Below are 19,358 nucleotides of genomic sequence, written 5' to 3'. Positions count from 1 at the left end.
GTTCAATCCAGATTCATTTATATACTTACATGTATATTTTTGAATAAAATATTTCTTAAACTAACGGTCAAAATTAAAAACTTTAAGACAACACAGACAACCGTGAACACTTTTAAACATAAAACTAGTTTATGTTTTCAAAAAATCTATCCAACATAAGAATTGCATTTTATGGGCAAAAACAAAACAAAGACATCTATAGAATCTTCAGTTAGATAGTAAATCTTTCCCACAAACACTGCTTTCAAATGAATATAAAAATGGGCCCTAATAGTGCTAATCTTGTATTTCGATAATTATTTTGCATTACGTGTAAATCAAGATATTTAATGAACTCCATTCAACTAGGATTACATGTATAACTTTTAAAAAAGTTACAAAATCAACTACACGTTATCACCTGATTGTTATTAACGGAGACATTATCTGGATATCATTTCACATTCCTTTGGACTCAATGCAACAAAACCTTTGCTCATTTAACCTGTTTTTCTAGTTTACTGTTTGTGGTGCTACCAGCCATATTTTCTGTATTTTTTCTTTTCTCTGACACGAGCTTTTTCTTTCCATAGAAAGCTGCTATGTGACTAACTAATGCAATAAGACAATATTTAGTACTGGACAAATCTGTTGTAGCACCAAAATTGAAAATTTTTAATTACGTGAAGTATTTAAAAAACAAACCCTGACCTTTTTAATGGTTTTTTTGAAGAGTTTGTTTAAACGTTATGTAAGAATGTAAGTCAGTCAACAGTTTTTTCATATTGTCATAAACAGTATAGAGCTCCCTTTAATTGATACAACCAAGAGGAAAAATATAAAATAGATAAACCATAAAAATACTAGAAAAGGCGGGGTCAGAATGTGTCAGTTACACGTGTTATCTGAGTAGACAAAAAAAAAATAGATTTCATTGACATACCCGGCTTATAAAAAGGTGTAAACTGAAACAGTTCTCATTAAACAAAGATACCAAGAACCATGCAGAGCGCTGTTCTTCTCCTACTCCTTCCGGTTTGTTGTGGGATGGTGATTCCAGACGGTCCAACCCCTGGCCCTCCCCCCGGATGTTTTTACAACGGGAAGCATTACAGGCCCGGGGAAATCATGCACTCCAGTACGGAGGGGGACTGTGAGAGAACCATTTCATGTACAGAATATGGTCCAGTTGTCGGAGATTCCAGGGGCTGCTTTACGCGTATGTTTTTTTTTTTTATATTCCCACAAAATTATTTTAAATCTAATATCTCTATGAAGCAACCCTTGTCTAAGCAAGTTTATGAAACTGAATCTGTATCAACAATGTGATTCAACATAAAATGCCATTTTTAACTAAGTCGAAATGAAAAGAACCTCTGAATCATTCCTAAACTGAGAAATAAAAATGAAAAATAAATTTGTGAATTTTTCAAAATTAATGATTAATTAATGTTTAGTCAAAAACAACACAGTCAAAAATGGTGTTGTGTGGTACTTTTTGGCCTTGAGTGGCTAATTGTTTTTGTATGTATATATCTTAGCGTCATTAATACAGTTGATAGATCTGTTGATAGAATTATTTTCAACAATTTTGAGACAAAGAAAAAAGGGAAAGAAGGAAACGGAGAGATTGAGAGAGAATAAGAGAATTGTGAATACATGTATCATGTCAGAAATGTTTTACAAATAGGCATGATAAAAATATTTACGAATTATCGTTATCAGACAAGGTATATATAATTCGTGCAATTAAGTTGCTATGCCAATGGTCAGGACCTGATATATACACCAGACAAAATTGCTAAATAAAATTATATTTACATTCTAAAAAAATTTTAAGATGTATTTAATGTTTATATAGGTGACCTTAATTATAAGTAAGACATTTAAATGCCCAAACGGATAAATGAATGCAATGTTAACCAAAGCGTAACTGATCTTTAGAAATGCTCAAATCGTGCTCACACTTTTTTTGGAAAAATAAATCTTTATTTTCTTTTTTGTGTGCTCATTATTGATGCATGCATTACTAAAACCTCACAAAAAACCCCGACGGGGTATGGCGCGTTTGACCACAGAAATGCGTGGCAGGACAGTTGGTATAGTCTCTGCAGGTGCTCCTATAGTGAGGTTAGAAAAAATGTTAATTTAACGATTACCGGTGATATTGGTCAAAACATGATGCAGCATGCTTATCTACTAAAACAATGTCATGTTTAGGTAGCCACATTGTTTAATAGGCACCACATGTCAATTGCAAGTTTGTACCGGAAATTTGTACAAACCGGAAGTGTGAGGGACCGAGCAAGAATTCCAAAGCGCCGCGTAAATACTAGGCGACAAGACAGACACATCACATTTATCCAAGCAAATGGAGGCTACACCCAATATTGATATGTTAATCACATATTGGGGGGTACCAATGTTTCATAAACTGTACTCAAAGCAACTGGTCAATAATTTTGCAACAAATGATTTTTCATTATCTGTATTATGATAAACTATTAAAATGATTTATTAATCAATCTTTGTTGTGTTCAGATCTAAAACAAAGAAATAGTAGGTGGTGTGTTAGCATTTTTGCCTAGTGTATTCTTATGCTTATACTTCTGAAGGCCATTTCTGGGGAAAATTTATGCGAGTTCTCCTCCAAAGATTCACTTGAAAATTTTTAAGTCAAAACTGTATGTGTTTATTAAGCACTTTATATATAAGTAGCATATAAATCATACATTGATATGTCATTATAACATTATTTATTTCATGAAATTTTAACCATTCTAAACTGGAATTCTTCGAATTAGAATAAACACAATAAATTCTAAGATTGACGTTGAAATCTCAATTTCTATCCCTTTTCACAAAGCTCAAAAAAGGAAACATAAAAAAACGCATCAAAAAACATGCTCATATGTAGTCTAATTCAATGCAAATTTATTAATCAGATCATAAAAGAGCCGAGGTATCAGATGAGCCCGTTCCTTCTAGTCCTGATGAAGATGAAGAAAATCCTAAACCAGCAGTAAATTCAACAGGTCATGGTCAAACGGGAGCCGATGAATTATATGAGCCCGTTACTTCTAATCCAGTTGAAATTGAAGAAAATCCTGAACCAGCAGCAAATTCAACAGGTCAAGTTGAAGAAAAAAGAGCCGAGGAATTAAATGATCCCGAGCTAGACACGGTGGACATAGATCAGGCAATCCCTAACAAACCAGAGGAACGGTCTATGCTAAACAATTATGACGAGACCGTCCGGGCGCTGAACTATGACGTAGAGGACCGTCCATAGACGTCATGGGGGCTGCATTAATTCATTTGATTTTATTGATCGACGTAAAATAAATATTTATATAATGTATTGATTTGTTTTATAACTTGGTTTATCCTTTAAAAGGAAGATAAAAGCTTCCTAAAATTTGAAGGGCACGAACCTTAAAAATCACTGATATATAGTTTTTGAGCTTTGGTAAAACAAGTTTTTATATTTATATACTTTAGTTCTGGTTTATGGGTAAAACAAGTTTGAATTATATCATATAATGAAAATTACACATATATAATATATTATGCTTATAATTATTATTACATGGCTTTGAGGGCGAGATACCAGAATTTTTGCACTGAGGTTGCAGTTGCATGAAAGCCCTAGAGTGTTTTGACATAAAACCCCAGGGCCATTTGATTTACGTTTGCTTAGTTACATTTCGAACCCGACGTATTTACTTAATATTCAGAATTATTGTAAGCGAGGATAATTTAACAATTTCGGGAGGGCAATATAATTATTTCCGGTGTGATTCAGCAATTTTCAGGGTATAAGAATAAGATTATTTTACTTGTGACATAATGAGAAAACTAATTAAAAATGTTAAATTACTAAATATAACAACACAAAATATGACATTGTATTTAAAAAAAAAGGAAAGCTGTACAACAATATATATATATATATATATATATATATATATATATATATATATATATATATATATATATATATATATATATATATATATATATATATTTATCAACATCTTTCGTGATATCAGACGTATTTTTGAGGTCGCAATTCATACCCCAAATTATTATATGTCCCTCTGTAGTCACAAGTATATCAGTGTATTATATTGCGTATATTTCAGCGGCTAGCTTACAGGCAACTGGTCTCATGTTTGCAAGGCAAGCTATTTGAGGAACGGGTATTTTAAAATATCTTAAATTTTGAGGTTCATTGGTTCTCCAAGACCTTACAATGAGTAAAAAGTAATATATTGCACTGCGATCATTTCCGTCATAAATGTTAAGTGCCGACGGGTGTTTTTTTCCCCTTCATAACCCTTGTTCTGATGGAAAACGAAGGTCACTTAATATTAGTGTGAATTTTGTCTAGTCTCGAGTATCATATTCTTTTAATAAATGTATTAAAAGAACTGGGATCACTTCACCCATAGGTAAAAACTTTGCTTGGAACTATATTTTATGAATTACGAAAATTCCTGTGTGACCGAGTAAATAATAAAGACACGGTTCTGTGTTCAGGATGTTTTATATGTACAAAAAGGTGATTCTGTAAATAAATATAAATACATATAAATATATATACAATTTATACACAATAATTCGTTACGGTTTAAATAAAGCTTTAAACTTTATTATAATCTTAGTTTACTTTATGTAGATACTAAGAAAAGTTATGTTATATAAATTAATACAATAAATACCTTGTGCGAGGTGTTGGTGTACAAAATCGCCGGACCCACAGTGAAACAAAATCAAAAGTAACCGGGATTTATAATACTAGAAATGATCTGATTCGATAATACTAGCCAATGGGAACAACGGCCAATAGAAAAGTAAAGAAAGTGTTCACCAACTCAATCCACCTGCGCACAAGAACAAGCGTAACTTGTTAAATAATTAGATATTGTAAATTTTAAATCTGCCCACACTTGCCTTTGTAGCTTTACAAGATAGAGGTCAGGTAAGTTAGGTCCATTAATTATATAAGGTTTAGTTGGTCAGTTACTTTCATTAGACCAGATCAATATGAAAAAGATTGTGAAAGTTATTTATCCAGTCCCTTTCAATTTGTTCTAAATTGTATTTTATAGAGAGTCAACAATTTTAGGCTGTCTTGTTAAACGGACCAGGGATTTTGTAAACATGATTTTAATGAGCGCCAATTCATATGTCTTAAACCGTATTTGTTATTAAACAGGACTGAAGATTAATGGGATTGTGGATGTTTTCCGGCTATTGATAATACGCTCTCCCAAAACATTGGACAAACTAGCATTACAAGAGGACATGTCAACCGAATTCCTTTTCAGGCTCAAATACTCCGATTAGATTCTTTGACTAAAGATGAAAATGGGGTAGTATGGATGCTACCATTGTATTCTCATATTCGTTTTCGTAATACAACTGAAGAAATAAGAACGGCAAACATCTGGTCAGACATATATTACGATTATAAATTGTAAAATGTGTTCATTATAACTTTGATTAATATTCTAGTGAGAACTGTTTTAACTGCTACCAGGCTTAATTCTCATATAAGGAACCTATTCTACCCGCTTCATATCAAAGTTTCGGTGGTCCGTCCCTTATTCCTATGGTTACCGTGCAAAAATGAACGACGACATATTAAATTATGGTGTTATAACGTCATTTGATGTTTCATTTATGCGCATTTTCTATGTAGTTTTATAATGGCTACGCGGGTTACGGGTCTTGAGGCACAAAGTCCATTTTAGGGTCAACCGATCCCCCCAAAACTATTGCCTTTACAAAAAATAATGGTAAAATGGGATTGTGGGTGTTTTCCAATCAATTGTTATACTGCATGCTAACATAATAACTGTGTTATTTGCAAGTCTTCCATTTTCGCAATCGGTCTTTTCACCGTGATCTGTTTCAGTTGATTTGTCCCTTTGCCTGCTTTGAACAAACGCTCTTGTCAAAATATAGGATTGTTGATGCTTTCCAGCCCTCAACACCGTGCTCCAGGTATAGCTACGCCAGTATTGTCTTTGCACTCATCCCATTTTCCAAAGGCTAGAAACATAAGTTGGATGTCTAGAAACCATAACATCTTTTGACGTTTTTTAAATAGTATTTGGTTGGGCCTATCTCCCACATTTGGAAATCCATGACCAGTCGTTGAAGTTTTAAAGATCCATCAATGAGAGAGTCTCTCCTAAAATTCACAGTCTATCATATATGCCAGGTGTATTACTGTATTGTATTGCACAATTGATGCCACCTAGTCAAAGCAAGCTGAAGTTTAAGTGCAGTGCGTCTCTTTTTTAGGTGCTGAGTAACTCGGGTGCCCTTTTGATATCTTTTTTTGTCCGTCATCGTGCGTTGTGCATTTATGATTAATAAACATTTTTAACTTATTTTTAAAACTGCAAGGCAAATGGTTAATATCTTTGATGTGAAGCATCTATGTAAGGTTGAACGTAATTTGTGAAGTTGATGGCTCTGCCACCCCCGGGGCGCCATAGACGGTGCCAAATATGAAAAAAAACCCTTAAATTAACATGTCCCTTTTACCCGAAAGATGCATCATATTAAATTCGAAAAGAATTTGTCATGTAGTTATAAAAATTTTTAAAGTTTTAAAATTTTCAACTATTAACACACGACACACTACGCACGGCAACGGACGAAAACTAATTGCAATAGGTCACCTGTGTGGCTCAGGTTTTAGTTTTCGAATCTTTTTTAATCTTATCTTGCTTTTTTGTACAATGATAATATAAAATTCATATTCTGATCAATAAATTCGAACAAAAAATGGTATTTTTACAAAGAGGGAAAATATATAAAAAGGTAATGAGAAGAGAATATACACGTAACTGTAATTTGTTTTACGACCTGCAGTTATTTATTGCACGAAACACTATGAAAAATTGTTTTAAGTAAGCGTAACAACATAAAAAGTCCAATTTTATAACTAAATAGACGTCCCTTAGGTGACGGAAATCGTTTTTTGGCTTTAACTGTGTAATAGCATAAAAAGAAACCACCCTTTAAATATCTTCTCTATACAACTTCTTTCAGTATTAGAATAAATTAAGTTGCTTTGCAATATTGGTAAGGGAATCAACTGGTTAGATTCACTTATAATAAATTTTAATAAACAGTTTATTTTTTAAGGTTTTCTTTCTACATATGAGTTTATACTTGACCTTACGTCATTTAAGCTTCAATTAAGTTTAACTTAATTAGAGCTGTTTTTACAAGAGCTTGGACTTCGGGAAGTACGTGACGATCTCTTAAAACATTTTAGCGGTGTCACAATGAATAAAAACACAAAACCAAACTTGTAACATGTTTCGCATATTGTAAGGACTCGTGATCAATAACAGTTTATCCTCTGTCTATAAAAGCAGACCGGTGGTACAAATAAATGAAGTAATTGGCAACATAATGTGAATGCATGTGAATGTTACTGACTGGATAAAGAGATGTTATTGTGCAGTATCGGTGTTATATACTTTATATCGTATTACTATTTGAAAGACATCAACATTTGGGAATTGTTTGATGAAATACGAGCTAACTTGTCTTACAATGAGATAATGCAATATTTGGTGCCACCTGTTTTCGATCAAAAAGTAACAGAAGGAAAACTACAAATTGGTATGTTAGAATGACTAACATAACTTCCTACCTATTCTTTACCTTAGCCCCTAAATCATAAAAGTTTTGTAGTAGCTTTGGCATAAACATAAACATGGAAATTATACCATGCCCAGTTGAGAGTTTTACAAAACTAAAATAGCAAATAAAGAAAGATAAAATTACTTTTTTTTCACCACCATAGTTTAAAATGAATATAAATTAATGAGAATATATTTTTTATTCCAGCACCACTGGCATATTGAAAAGAATCAGTAAAAGAACTACAATTTTTTTTTAATCAAACAATACTTTGTTGCGTTTTGATTTCACTCTTTATTTACACTAAAGAGAATTACAACACAGTAAATTTATTAAAGGACACTGTTTATAATAGAATTTCTGCAAATGTTTCCCACATAAACTAACACATTGACTGATTTAAGGGAGAGGGTGAATTAAGTTTTTATAACTTGTGCCCAATCTTATTGTAATATAAAATGCAATAAAATATGTTCAAATCAGACTGATTCATACTTATAACAAGGTACCTGACAGCATACTTATTTTCATTTGTTGACTTAGTAGTATAAACGTCTGAAAGTTTTAAACAACTAAAATACATATGTCTCACCATGTATAAACCTATTTATTCCAAAATAAGACTACAATTTTTTTTTATCGTGTAAAGCTGATTGAATGAATCAATTATTCTGTTTGAAAGTAGTGTACATAATAATTCACCTTTTTTGGTTGAGAATATAGTTTCTGTTACACATAATCTGTTTGAAGATTGAGTATTTTCAAGATAACAGCTGAGACGACATGCTGAATTAATTATAACATGTGACAGCAACCATTGATTCCTAGTTTTCCTTTATCAAGGCGGAGTTACAAGGATTTTTCTTATTTTTAACGATCTTTCGCAAAGCAATATAAAAAGATGATTAATTCAACTACGATGACACCAGGGATCCGTAAGACAATGGCAAAGATTCAACTGACCACTCTGTTTTCCACAGTTCTTATCATATGTTACTGCAATGCAGCAGTCCTTCCTCCAAAGATCGATGAAAGCTCAGTATCTCCACCGGTACCCACCCCGCCCCCATCAGGGAAGTGTGAATACAATGGAAAATATTATGACCCTGGAGTTATCGAAAAGGAGAAGAATGGTGACTGTGTGTCTGACGTCACCTGTTTGGAAGGCGGTGTGATTTCGATCGGGGACTGTTTGGAAAGAATGGATAAAGGTAGGGCGATCATCATCGGCATATTTACATAAATTATACAAAACGTTGCATTAAAAAGTTGATGTTCTGTTTTATGAGATAAACGTAAAATAAGTATCTTAAAAAAATATAATTATGATTGTCTCACAGTATTTTACTCATTTCAGAAGTTTCTGAGTATTTAAAACGAATAGCTGAAATGTATAAACGTCACGAAACAACACCGAAAATTACCACACCACCTCCTCCCATGTACTGGTAATAAACACAGACACGGCAATAAACTGTCTGAACGATCTGTTTTCTTACTATTTTTCGGCGATGTAAACCGTTGCACCAATACAAATAAGCGAAGTCATCTATTTAAGAACATTACAAATTTTTCAACATTTATTGGTTAACATATTATTGAGTTCATACATATACATGTCAAATATTGTTTGAAACTGATCATATCTGCATGCAGATATACTTACACCTAGAATATTACCCTCTCAAATAAGCATGTCACCTAGATGTCCTTGTTATCAACAGTAAATCTACTTAGATGCTTTTGACTAGTTCAAGAAGCAAGCTGTTTCATCCACATCGTGCTTAACTGTTGTCGTTGTCAGTAATTGACCCACATACAGTCTGGCTGCATGGTTGCAATTATTTTGAGTGGATTGTTGCACCAATGGTCACTCAGCAACAAGGTAAGGTTTGCGGCTTGCATTTTCTCATGAAATTCAAATAATTTTGCCCGTGCCGTTTTATAACTACATTAGGTCAAAGTTCATGATTTCAATTTTCATGTTGATGATATGTAAACAATTTCGTGAAAATATATACATTTTATATATGACTTTTATGGGGGTAACTAGTATTCATGCTTTTTATATCAAGATTCATTTTTATTAATTTCCGATGAACTATCTAAAGATAGAAAATAATGCAACAAAAGTCTTAATTTTGCCTACTATTTTGTAAACGAAAACATCTTATTTAAAAAACTTACAAGCCTACAGACTTCAGGAAAAACGTATCTTAAAATATGTTTAATCTGAACTTTCTAAAACACAATTCAAAACAATATGATGCGGACTTCGTTTTTGTGGAAATTGATAAAATTCTTAACTCTTGAGATTCTTTCATTTAACCTACAAAACTCCACGAAATAAATAAAAAAAAAACTTAAATCAATTATGACCTCATATAAATTTTGACGTCAAAGATGAAAAAGGGTAGTTGGTGTTACGTCACAATGAAAATGTGAGATATCTCCCTGTAAGTGCAAACCTTACCTTAAGTCTGCTAAGAAGGTAACTTAAGTTTTTTTTCTCAAATTGAGCAAAAAACACGACTAAGATTTTTTTTTGTGAAACGCAGAGATTTGAGTTTACTCAAATTTGAGGAAAAAAAACCTCAAATATTTGAGAAAAAATTCAGGTTCAAGTCTAAGATTTGACCTTAGTTTTTTTTTTGTGAAATCGGAGCCAGAATGCTTAACGTATCAAATGCTATATGCTACATTGCTTGTGTTTCTGTATTTGTATATTTGTGCATTTGTGTTACCGTGGCTATTAACGTAGGTTATAACATGTACAGTTACCTGTATTAATCTTTTGGGGCACTATGATATAGTCCCCAATTAACAATTAACTATTTTTTCGTTATCAAAATCTGTTTGTATATGTATGCGTATGTTTGCCAGTCTTTTGATTCTGATCGATTTTTGAAGCAACAATTAATCAACTAAACATGACATTTTTAATGTGAGCAAGGAACAAAGTAATCGATACGTATTTTTCTTTTCCTGTTAACTTTCTAAAGTAAAACTCAAGGTGTACATATTTTCCGGCAAGCAATTAAAGCAATATGAGCTGATATTTTCATGCTGAATTTTTTTTTTTTACGAAAATGTTATTTTCAAGTAAAATGACAAAAATGTCATGGTTTTTAAATTTCTGTTAGCCTAATTTTTGTGGTAAAAGCCATTAAGAAGCCTTAAAGTAAAAATGAATAACTGTCGTCAAGTACAAAAAATAATCTGCTATATACACCTTAGAAGAGAAATCTTTCTACTGACAAAAATTAATGATTTTTTCAAATATTATTTAGCATAAAAGTTTAAGTTAAATGCAGACCTAGCATACTAGCAGGTTTTTGAAGCAAAATAAAATTCTAAAAGATACAGCTCATATTGCTTTAAATATTGTGTATTAAACAGGCAAAAATCACGTGCGTTTTATGAATCGTAAACACGTTGTAGACCGTCATGCTTTGCGACTCATCCATGTATTGGAGAATCTTTTTGAAGTAAATACTGTCATATGTTGAATAATCCTATCCATATAAGGTAGTGTACCCGACCTGTTTAAGGAATAAGGAGCCATTCCTACAGAATGATGTGACATGTTCGTTGGAATGGTGATCAAGATCAATGAAGCCCGAAAGATTTTATGGTAGATTTGATCACTTCCAAGAGTATTTAATCATCTCATATTATTCACAGAATGATTTCTTATCACTTGAACTAAATAGTTTTTACCAATTGCTCAAAAAGATATTAAATCATTAACATTTTTACATTATTGTTTTCATTTCGTATAGTGAAGCAAACCCGCCTTGCAATTTGGTCCTACAATTCGCGAAGAGTTGCATTTTAGGACAAAAAACAAAACAAGGATAACTAGGAGACCTGCATTTTTGTAAATCATCCTCCCACAAAACATTTTGATTTTTGGCCGTTGAAAAGATAAATAAATGTGTAAATAAAATGGCACTTGTTGTGGTAATCTTGCAATAAAATTAATTATTTGCAATATATATATAACATTAAATAAACATAGTTTAGTGCCTGGGTGTTTTTGTCATAGATTAGCGCTTAAGCAATCTTGCTATCTTTGCCCAGCTCGGCTTTTTGTTATAGACTGTCTGTTCTTTGCCCTCTCCTCTGTTTTTCGACATGTTGAAAAAATAATATTCAATCGGAATACATCTAATAAGCTTTTAGTTTGGTTTTATCCTTTTAAACAACGGATTTATGTTTTCCTGTCTTTTATTTTAGACTTTTGGTTTGATAGAGGGAATGAAAGAATAACTTAATAACAATTTACAATTTCTAGACATTACCAAAGGTATAAATAGATAATATTATGAAGTAAACTATTAATATCATGCATGGAATCATAATCAAACAACACACAGAATGCTTCAATTTCGACTTGGTTAACATGGCCCTTTTATGTTGACTCAATACTTTATTGTCATAGAGAGTTGAGCTCTTGTAATTGACAAAGCCAAAGGGACAATTATGAACAAATGAACCAAGTGAATACCAGTTAAGATGAAGTCGGAATTTTGAAGGGATACAAGACGTAATCTTGACACAAATCAAAAGGAAAGAATATGTATTTTATTGACATACCTGACTTATAAATAACGAGAACTATAGCAATTATTAAAAAAAAAAAAATAAGTAAATAAAAAAACAAGCCGTCCGGAACCATGCCAATTCCTGATATAATTTTCTCCTTCCAATTTGCGGTGGGGTAGTGACTCGACACCCTCTCCGATAGACTAGGTGTACATAGGACAGGAAACATTACAACAAAGGGGATGTCATGCACAATAGCACGAATGGAGTGTCAATGTGAGAAACAAGTAAATCTGTGTAAATTATTACTATTTCACACATTAAATACCAATTGTTACTCCTGAGGTACTTTAAAAATACAACTTATTGGCAGGAGAACCATTAATGCATCACTCAAAGGAAGTGGAGGCAATGCTAGCGTCTTCCGATCCAGACACGACGAGATTTAAACTGCCACATCCCACCAACCAGAAGGATGGGGTCGGTAATAGCGCCAACTGAGACCGGGTGTTGGACTTAAATGAGAGAAGAGTTCATTGATGTGATTAACTTTCACTATTCTAATGATGTGACAAAACATAGAATCAGAATTTATATCTGCTTTATACTAATAATGGTTTCAATTAAGAGCACACTGATGGTGGATAAAATTGTTTAATTTGTCATAAAACAGAAACCAAAATACGAAAAAAAGAAACAATCACTTGAAATCAGAGAAAACTATGTTTGAAAGTATCAAATAGTAAAAAAACAACCGAAAAACAAAGAAAGACAACCAACATTATATAGCAGCAATATTTTAACGAAGTATCAATGAATGAATGAATGAATGAATGAATGAATAATGGTATATTTACTATCAAATTGTATATCAACATTAATCACCATAGTTTAATTTTATCTAGGTAAACTGTTTTTACTAATATTTCGGCATAAAAGAACTCAGACCGATTCATTTTTATCACAAAGTACTTTACAGTATACTTATTTTCATTGGTTGAAAATATTCTCACCACGTATGAACCTATTTATTCCAACGTAATACTATTACTTTTTTCTAACCGTTTAAAGCTAATTATATGGAATAATTATTTCGTTTGAAGAAAGTATGTACACAGATGTTTATCTTTGTTCAGAATACAATTTTTTCTGTTACACATAATCTGCTTGATGATGGAGTACTTTTAAGATATCAGCTTAGTTGGCATGCTGAATTAATTATTACATGTGACACAAATCACTGATGCCTCATTTATCTTTTTTAAGGCGGGGTTACAAGTATTTCTCTTTTTTACAACGATTCTTCACAAAGCAATAAAAGGAGATGATTAATTCAACTACGATGATAGCAGGGATCCGGAAGACAATGGCAAAGATTCTGACAACTCTCTCTACCACGTTCCTCATCATCTGTTACTGCAATGCAGGAGTCCTTCCTCCAAAGATCATTCTAGGCTCAATATCTCCATCGGTACCCACCCCGCTCCCATCAGGAAAGTGTGAATACAATGGAAAATATTATGATCCTGGAGTTATCAAAAAGGAGAAGAATGGGGACTGTGTGTCTGACATCACCTGTATGGAAGGCGGTGTGATTTCGATCGGGGACTCGTCCGGCTGTTGGGGAAGTATGGATAAAGGTAGGGGAGATCATTATCGGCTTCAAGCATCACCCTGTGCAGACTTGGCAATGTTTCTGGTCAAAAGTTTTACATTTCAAATTATTTATTGAAAGATATTGCAAATCTATAACTGTAACATTGTGTTTTGCATAAAATAAACAAAACATATACAGAACGTCGTATTAAAAATAAAGTTATATGTCAATTATAAATAAGGTGAAAATGCATATTCTTGTTTGCTAACAAAAGTTACTAATATGCCGTAAATAACAATGCTGAATTCATTAGCGTTACAAGGGTATAGAAATTTAATAAATGAGAAATATGCATTTTCCTGCCAGGCCTTTTGAATATAAATCTATTACGTAATTTATCGATATCTAATTTAGACTAGTATACAAACTGCAATATTGACGTGTCAAGAGGGACGATTACAATTTCTCCTATATAACATAAATTGATGATAACAGAAACAAAGTGTGTAACAATCAGGGACGTATATGCTATCCTGGAACAATGACGCATATATATGTCCTTTCCCATTAGAGCTTTTTTATTCGTATGAGTTTTAGCCTCTTTAAAATGGGCAAGAATAAGGGTATCGTCATTGACAAACGCAAAACACAAAAATACATGATGTCATATTTCCAACAACTGCATTAAGCATAGAAGTATAAAAGTCTTATCTACTGCATAAATTGTTTTGGGCATATACACACCGTGTTATCTATTTCATTTATCCAACAATAACAATATCTGATTTACCGCGGATTTTCACGATAAGTTTGATTAAGTTCTTACTTCATCAATATTCATTAGTAACAGTAAAATTGTTAATTTTTTGTTATTAAAATAAACTATTGCAAGCGTTTTAAGCGTTTTATTTCATACCTTTCGACAGTTTTATTTTAGGCAAAACAAATTTTGTTTTAATTTAGTGTATAGCATTTGAGAAAAACGTAAAAGAATTTTTCCAGCAGAGAAAACAGAATTGCTTAATTACAGTACTAATAAGTAATAAATCATGAAAAGATACTTGTATATGTCATTGTTTTCACTTGGGTATATATTACTTATTTCAGAAGTTGCTGAGCTTTTGAAACGCATAGCTGATATGAGTAAAAATCACGAAACTACGCCCAAAATTACCACACCCCTTCTTTTCATGTACTGGTAACAAACATCGAAACGGCAATAAAATCTCTAATCATATGTTTTATTATTATTTTGGGCAATGCAAACTGTTGCACTAATACGAATAAACAAAGTGATCAATACTAGAACAAACCAATTTCTTTATTTCAACATTTCGATGGTTAACAAATTATTGACTTAATACATGCACAATCAAATATTGTTTGAAAGTTATCCTATCGGCATGCACATTGTACACCTAGCATAATACCATCTCAAATTAGCATGTCACCTAGATGGCCTTGTTATTAACAGTACATCCTTTTAAGATGCTTTTGACTAGTTTAAGAAGCAAGCTGTTGTCATTTTATCCACATCGTGCTTAACTGATGTCAGTTATTGACTCATGCACAATCTGGCTGCATGGTTGAAATTTTTTTCAGTTTATTGTTGCACCAATGGTCACTCGGCAACAAGGTTAAGATTATACATGTACCAATGAAGATAAAAATATTAGAATCAGCGTGTCTTCGATGTACCAGCTGTATGTTTATTTGTCTTCAGTTAACAGTAAAAAAGGAGTGATAAAAAAATCATCAATAGGTAAACAATGGTCTATAGGATGTATCATTGCACTCCATAGCAATTCATTACAAAGGTTTACAAAGGTATAATATGATAAACATACATTACCAGCACTCCCTACCTCCTTCTGAGGACTCCTGGCCACGGTCCCAGTCATAAACGGCGGCAGATGGTGACATGTTGATGGATGATGACAGAGGCGCTCTCTGTCTAGCTGTCAGCCTCAGACTCAAAATGGAAGTTATCAGCAACATGTTTTGCATAGTATGAAATGAGTATGAATATTGATATTTATGTCAGTCTATAATTTATTAATTTACAAAGTTAATTGCCTTTGGTATATCACCATTGCATACTAAGTAACTTCTGTCGTGTCCCTTAAAGCTTAATGAATTAAAATTTTTAACTTCATGATGTAAGATAGCTTAAATAATCAAGGCACTATTTAACCTTTAGAAAAAAAATTAAACATTTTTAAATAAAAAAGCTTATGGACACACTGCTACTCACACAAACAAACAAAATAGATGCATATTAATTCACGCATAAGAACATTCGTTTTCTCCAAATAAAGATATATTAAGTCAAAAGAAAAATCGAATTATGAGCAAAAGAAGATAAAAAAAGAATTCTATTTAATTAAACAATTGAATAATGGATACAGGGAGTACATGTGTTTAATGTTCATAATAAAAAGCTTTTCTTGCTTTTTGACAAAATTTTATTTCAGCTGAAGAGCGAGCTGGAAAAACATTTAATACAAATGTATAAAATGTAATCATTGAAGTTGAATGCTATAATACTCTCGATACAAGTATATTCAGGTTACTGTAAATAACGTGAACTGATTACTTTTCTTAAAAGAATAATCAAATTCTTAAAAAATAAACAAATTCTTAAAGAATACTAGTAATCAAATTCTCTGCCATACTAGCATACAAATGATTGTAACGATCAATAACATTAATATTACTCTGAAAGACACTCTCTAAATATGCCAAAAAAAACCCACCGAAATTATTATCAGATTAACAGTAAATTGTAAAGCGACGGTCGCAATCTCCCATGTAAACGCGAACAATTCTGGCAAATGGTCAAATGTTACACATGTGTTTTAAAAAGTCTAATTTAGCAAGTTTTGCAATTAAAACATATGCTAAAACAACTTTACAAAACTAAATAGTTTGTTAAACATCTACAACATCCAAAGCTTTTGTTGATAAGCTAAATTAGGAAAACTAGATCAACAAAAAATTCTAATCCTGGCACATTTTCCTTGAATTCATTAAAATGGTACAGAATTTGATTATAATTGTTTGCAATTTTAAAACATATATAACCCTAAAAAACTAACTTGTTAAATTTTTGTTTGTTCAAAAGATATAATGAGAATCTGTTTGTGCCGATTGTTTGAAATACTTTTTATATTAATTATGATTATGTCACATTATGTTAAAGCTTGACACGTTACCCACTATTGTTATGTCGATAAGATTAAACACGTATTTTGCGCATTAATGCAGCAAAAATATTTTGATTAGACGTTATTGACGAAAATGTCTTCGATTTTTAATATTTTAATCAAAGTATGTTCACCTCGGTAAGATTTATTGGACCAACAGCTGCTGTTCTCTTCATGATAACAGAGGACGTATTCTAAAAGCTTTCAAAACTGTCAGTCATGTGGACGGCACATGTTATAAATAACACCAACAAGGAAAGTCAGCTTAAGACTTGCATAATATACTGGAGAAATGAAAACCTACGTTATTTTTGTGATTCTTGTGATTCACTGCTACTCAGTATCCGCAGTAACTTTACCGTTCCCTCTTGGCCCCCAGGGCTGTGAATACCAGGGGGAACTATTCGCTCCAGGAGATTCGATTCCAGGTCTTTTTAGCCGGGATGGAGACCGCTGTTCCGGAGCTACCTGCACTGAGACGGGGAGGGGACAGTATATGATGATAAACTGGGAAAGTCCGGATTGTCCAACAGAAAGACCGAAAGCCAACAAACCTTAAATTCTTATAAACTATTCGAAAGGTAAATATTCGCATTTAGTTTCAGTCAGTCTCAAACACATAGTAAAATTGATTTATTTTAAATGATGAATAAAAAAAAGATAAGGCCAGATCGTCATTTCATTTCAGAACTTAATCGCCAAATAAAGTCAGTATGGCATATTTAACAGAGGCTAGAACAAATTAAGTGTCAATATTATCATTCATTATAAATTATGGTTATTTATAGTTATGTTTGCTTCAACAACCTTTTATTAAAACATTTTAAAAGCAAATAAACACTGAATTGTTGATTAATATTTGTCTCAGTTTTCATTGTGTTCAAGGTTACATAAAGTCGTAACATAACATATTCTTTATTCATGAGCGGAACGTAAGAAAAATTAATGAGCGAGTTAAAATAGTTTGAGAAGGTTTTTTTCAGCTTTTTCATGTCAAAGCATGCATAAACATTTTATTTCCAAGTTTTGTTATGTAATTACACTAAATAAAAAATAAACAACAGCGACGTTCTTTCTTCTCATTTTCACACATAGAAAATAGATTTTTAAAACAAACCTCCTCTCGACTTTTTTGCTGGCAGTGAAAAAAATGGTAGTTAATTGTTTTTCTTCTCATTTTTAAAGCATCTTATCGCTACCAACCCATCCACCCACCACGCAATGAAAAATTTGTTAACTGGACGACTTTCTTTTACCCTTTTCGAAATTTACTTCTTATTGTTCTGAGAATATGTATTATTAGCAACAAGAGTAACTTACCATCAACTAAAAAGCATGAATAAGAAGAGCGAAGGAAAATAAGCGTTACCATAAATACCGAGCGCTACAATTTTTTAATGATCGTTAAGTTAGAACAATTTCTGCATGAAAAGTATACAAAAAGGTATACAGAAATTCTGTTAAAGAGAAATTTTATACTTCTCTTAATCAAAAAAAACTTTAAACTGTATAGATCCATTACATTGTGATGATATAGTGGTTAAAGCTTGTAAATATATTGTACACAATGCAAAACTATTGATGTTGACTTCAAACTCCCTTGTTTTTCAGATGCATATACTTGTATATTGGAGGGAAATCACCGACCAGATGTATTGATTGTAGAAGTTACGATATGATGTACAAATTAATCGTATATTTGGAGAAAATAAACACTTATTTTTATTAAAATACGGATCTTTGATCCGATTTTAAAGTCGCTTTGGTTTAAAAAAATGTATATTAATACAAATAGTTTCTAAAGGAAAGGATTGAAAACGAGTTTATATTAAATTATATGTCTTTCATTGATGGAACATGTAATAATTGTCAAGAAATTATAACCGATACAAAATAATAAAGTCGAATAAATGCATAAAAAATATCCCTTTAATATAGATAGATTTATGACTGCAGAAACATGAAGAAGACAAAAAGCTTCTATCTCATATTATGAGTTTGCTCGAATCTAAAGAGTAATAGAATATATGATGCGTTTAAGAAAACATGTATGAAATTAGCAAACGTTAATTCTACCATGTGAGTAAAGAAAAAGCGAAAATATTTAATCTTTTATTTGATAAGAAACACATGACATGTTTCTTGTCTGCTGTTTTGATCATTGTAATGGTCACTGTTACGTGCATTATCTTAATCAATAAATATCAATATAATTATACCCGCACTTTCTAAAGAAAGTTCGGGTATATTGTTGTTACCCTGTCCCGTCCGTCCGTCTGTCACGTTTTACTTTCTCAAACTGCTCTTACATCTTATAAACCAGCAAACTGAACTCTTGGAGTTTGATTTGGGGT

The 19,358-nt window shown here is 32.1% G+C and overlaps 1 protein-coding gene and 2 long non-coding RNA genes across 4 annotated transcripts; all 3 read left to right on the top strand.

The window, feature by feature from the left end:
• The first annotated feature begins 947 nt into the window (after positions 1–947).
• On the top strand, positions 948–3,340 carry LOC105332033 (uncharacterized). Its single transcript, XM_011434462.4, has 2 exons — positions 948–1,198; positions 2,925–3,340. The coding sequence occupies exons 1-2, from the start codon at positions 982–984 to the stop codon at positions 3,269–3,271; spliced, it is 564 nt and encodes a 187-aa protein (XP_011432764.3). The 5' UTR covers positions 948–981; the 3' UTR covers positions 3,272–3,340.
• Positions 3,341–8,441: 5,101 nt separating this feature from the next.
• LOC105332034 (uncharacterized) lies at positions 8,442–15,034 on the top strand. 2 transcript variants are annotated; one of them, XR_010712413.1, is made up of 5 exons: positions 8,442–8,864; positions 9,011–9,538; positions 12,575–12,742; positions 13,468–13,841; positions 14,906–15,034. It is a non-coding gene; the product is annotated as an uncharacterized lncRNA (long non-coding RNA). The 2 variants fall into 2 exon arrangements; XR_010712412.1 differs by lacking the exon at positions 12,575–12,742 and having other exon boundaries at positions 8,447–8,864.
• Positions 15,035–16,212: 1,178 nt separating this feature from the next.
• LOC105332035 (uncharacterized) lies at positions 16,213–18,760 on the top strand. The gene is made up of 2 exons (XR_900714.4): positions 16,213–17,585; positions 18,616–18,760. It is a non-coding gene; the product is annotated as an uncharacterized lncRNA (long non-coding RNA).
• The last annotated feature ends 598 nt before the right edge of the window (positions 18,761–19,358 follow it).

Source organism: Magallana gigas, chromosome 3, assembly GCF_963853765.1.
Source record: "Magallana gigas chromosome 3, xbMagGiga1.1, whole genome shotgun sequence".
Taxonomy (NCBI): domain Eukaryota; kingdom Metazoa; phylum Mollusca; class Bivalvia; order Ostreida; family Ostreidae; genus Magallana; species Magallana gigas.
The sequence above is the reverse complement of the archived record's forward strand: the minus strand, read 5'-3'. Positions and strand labels throughout refer to the sequence as shown.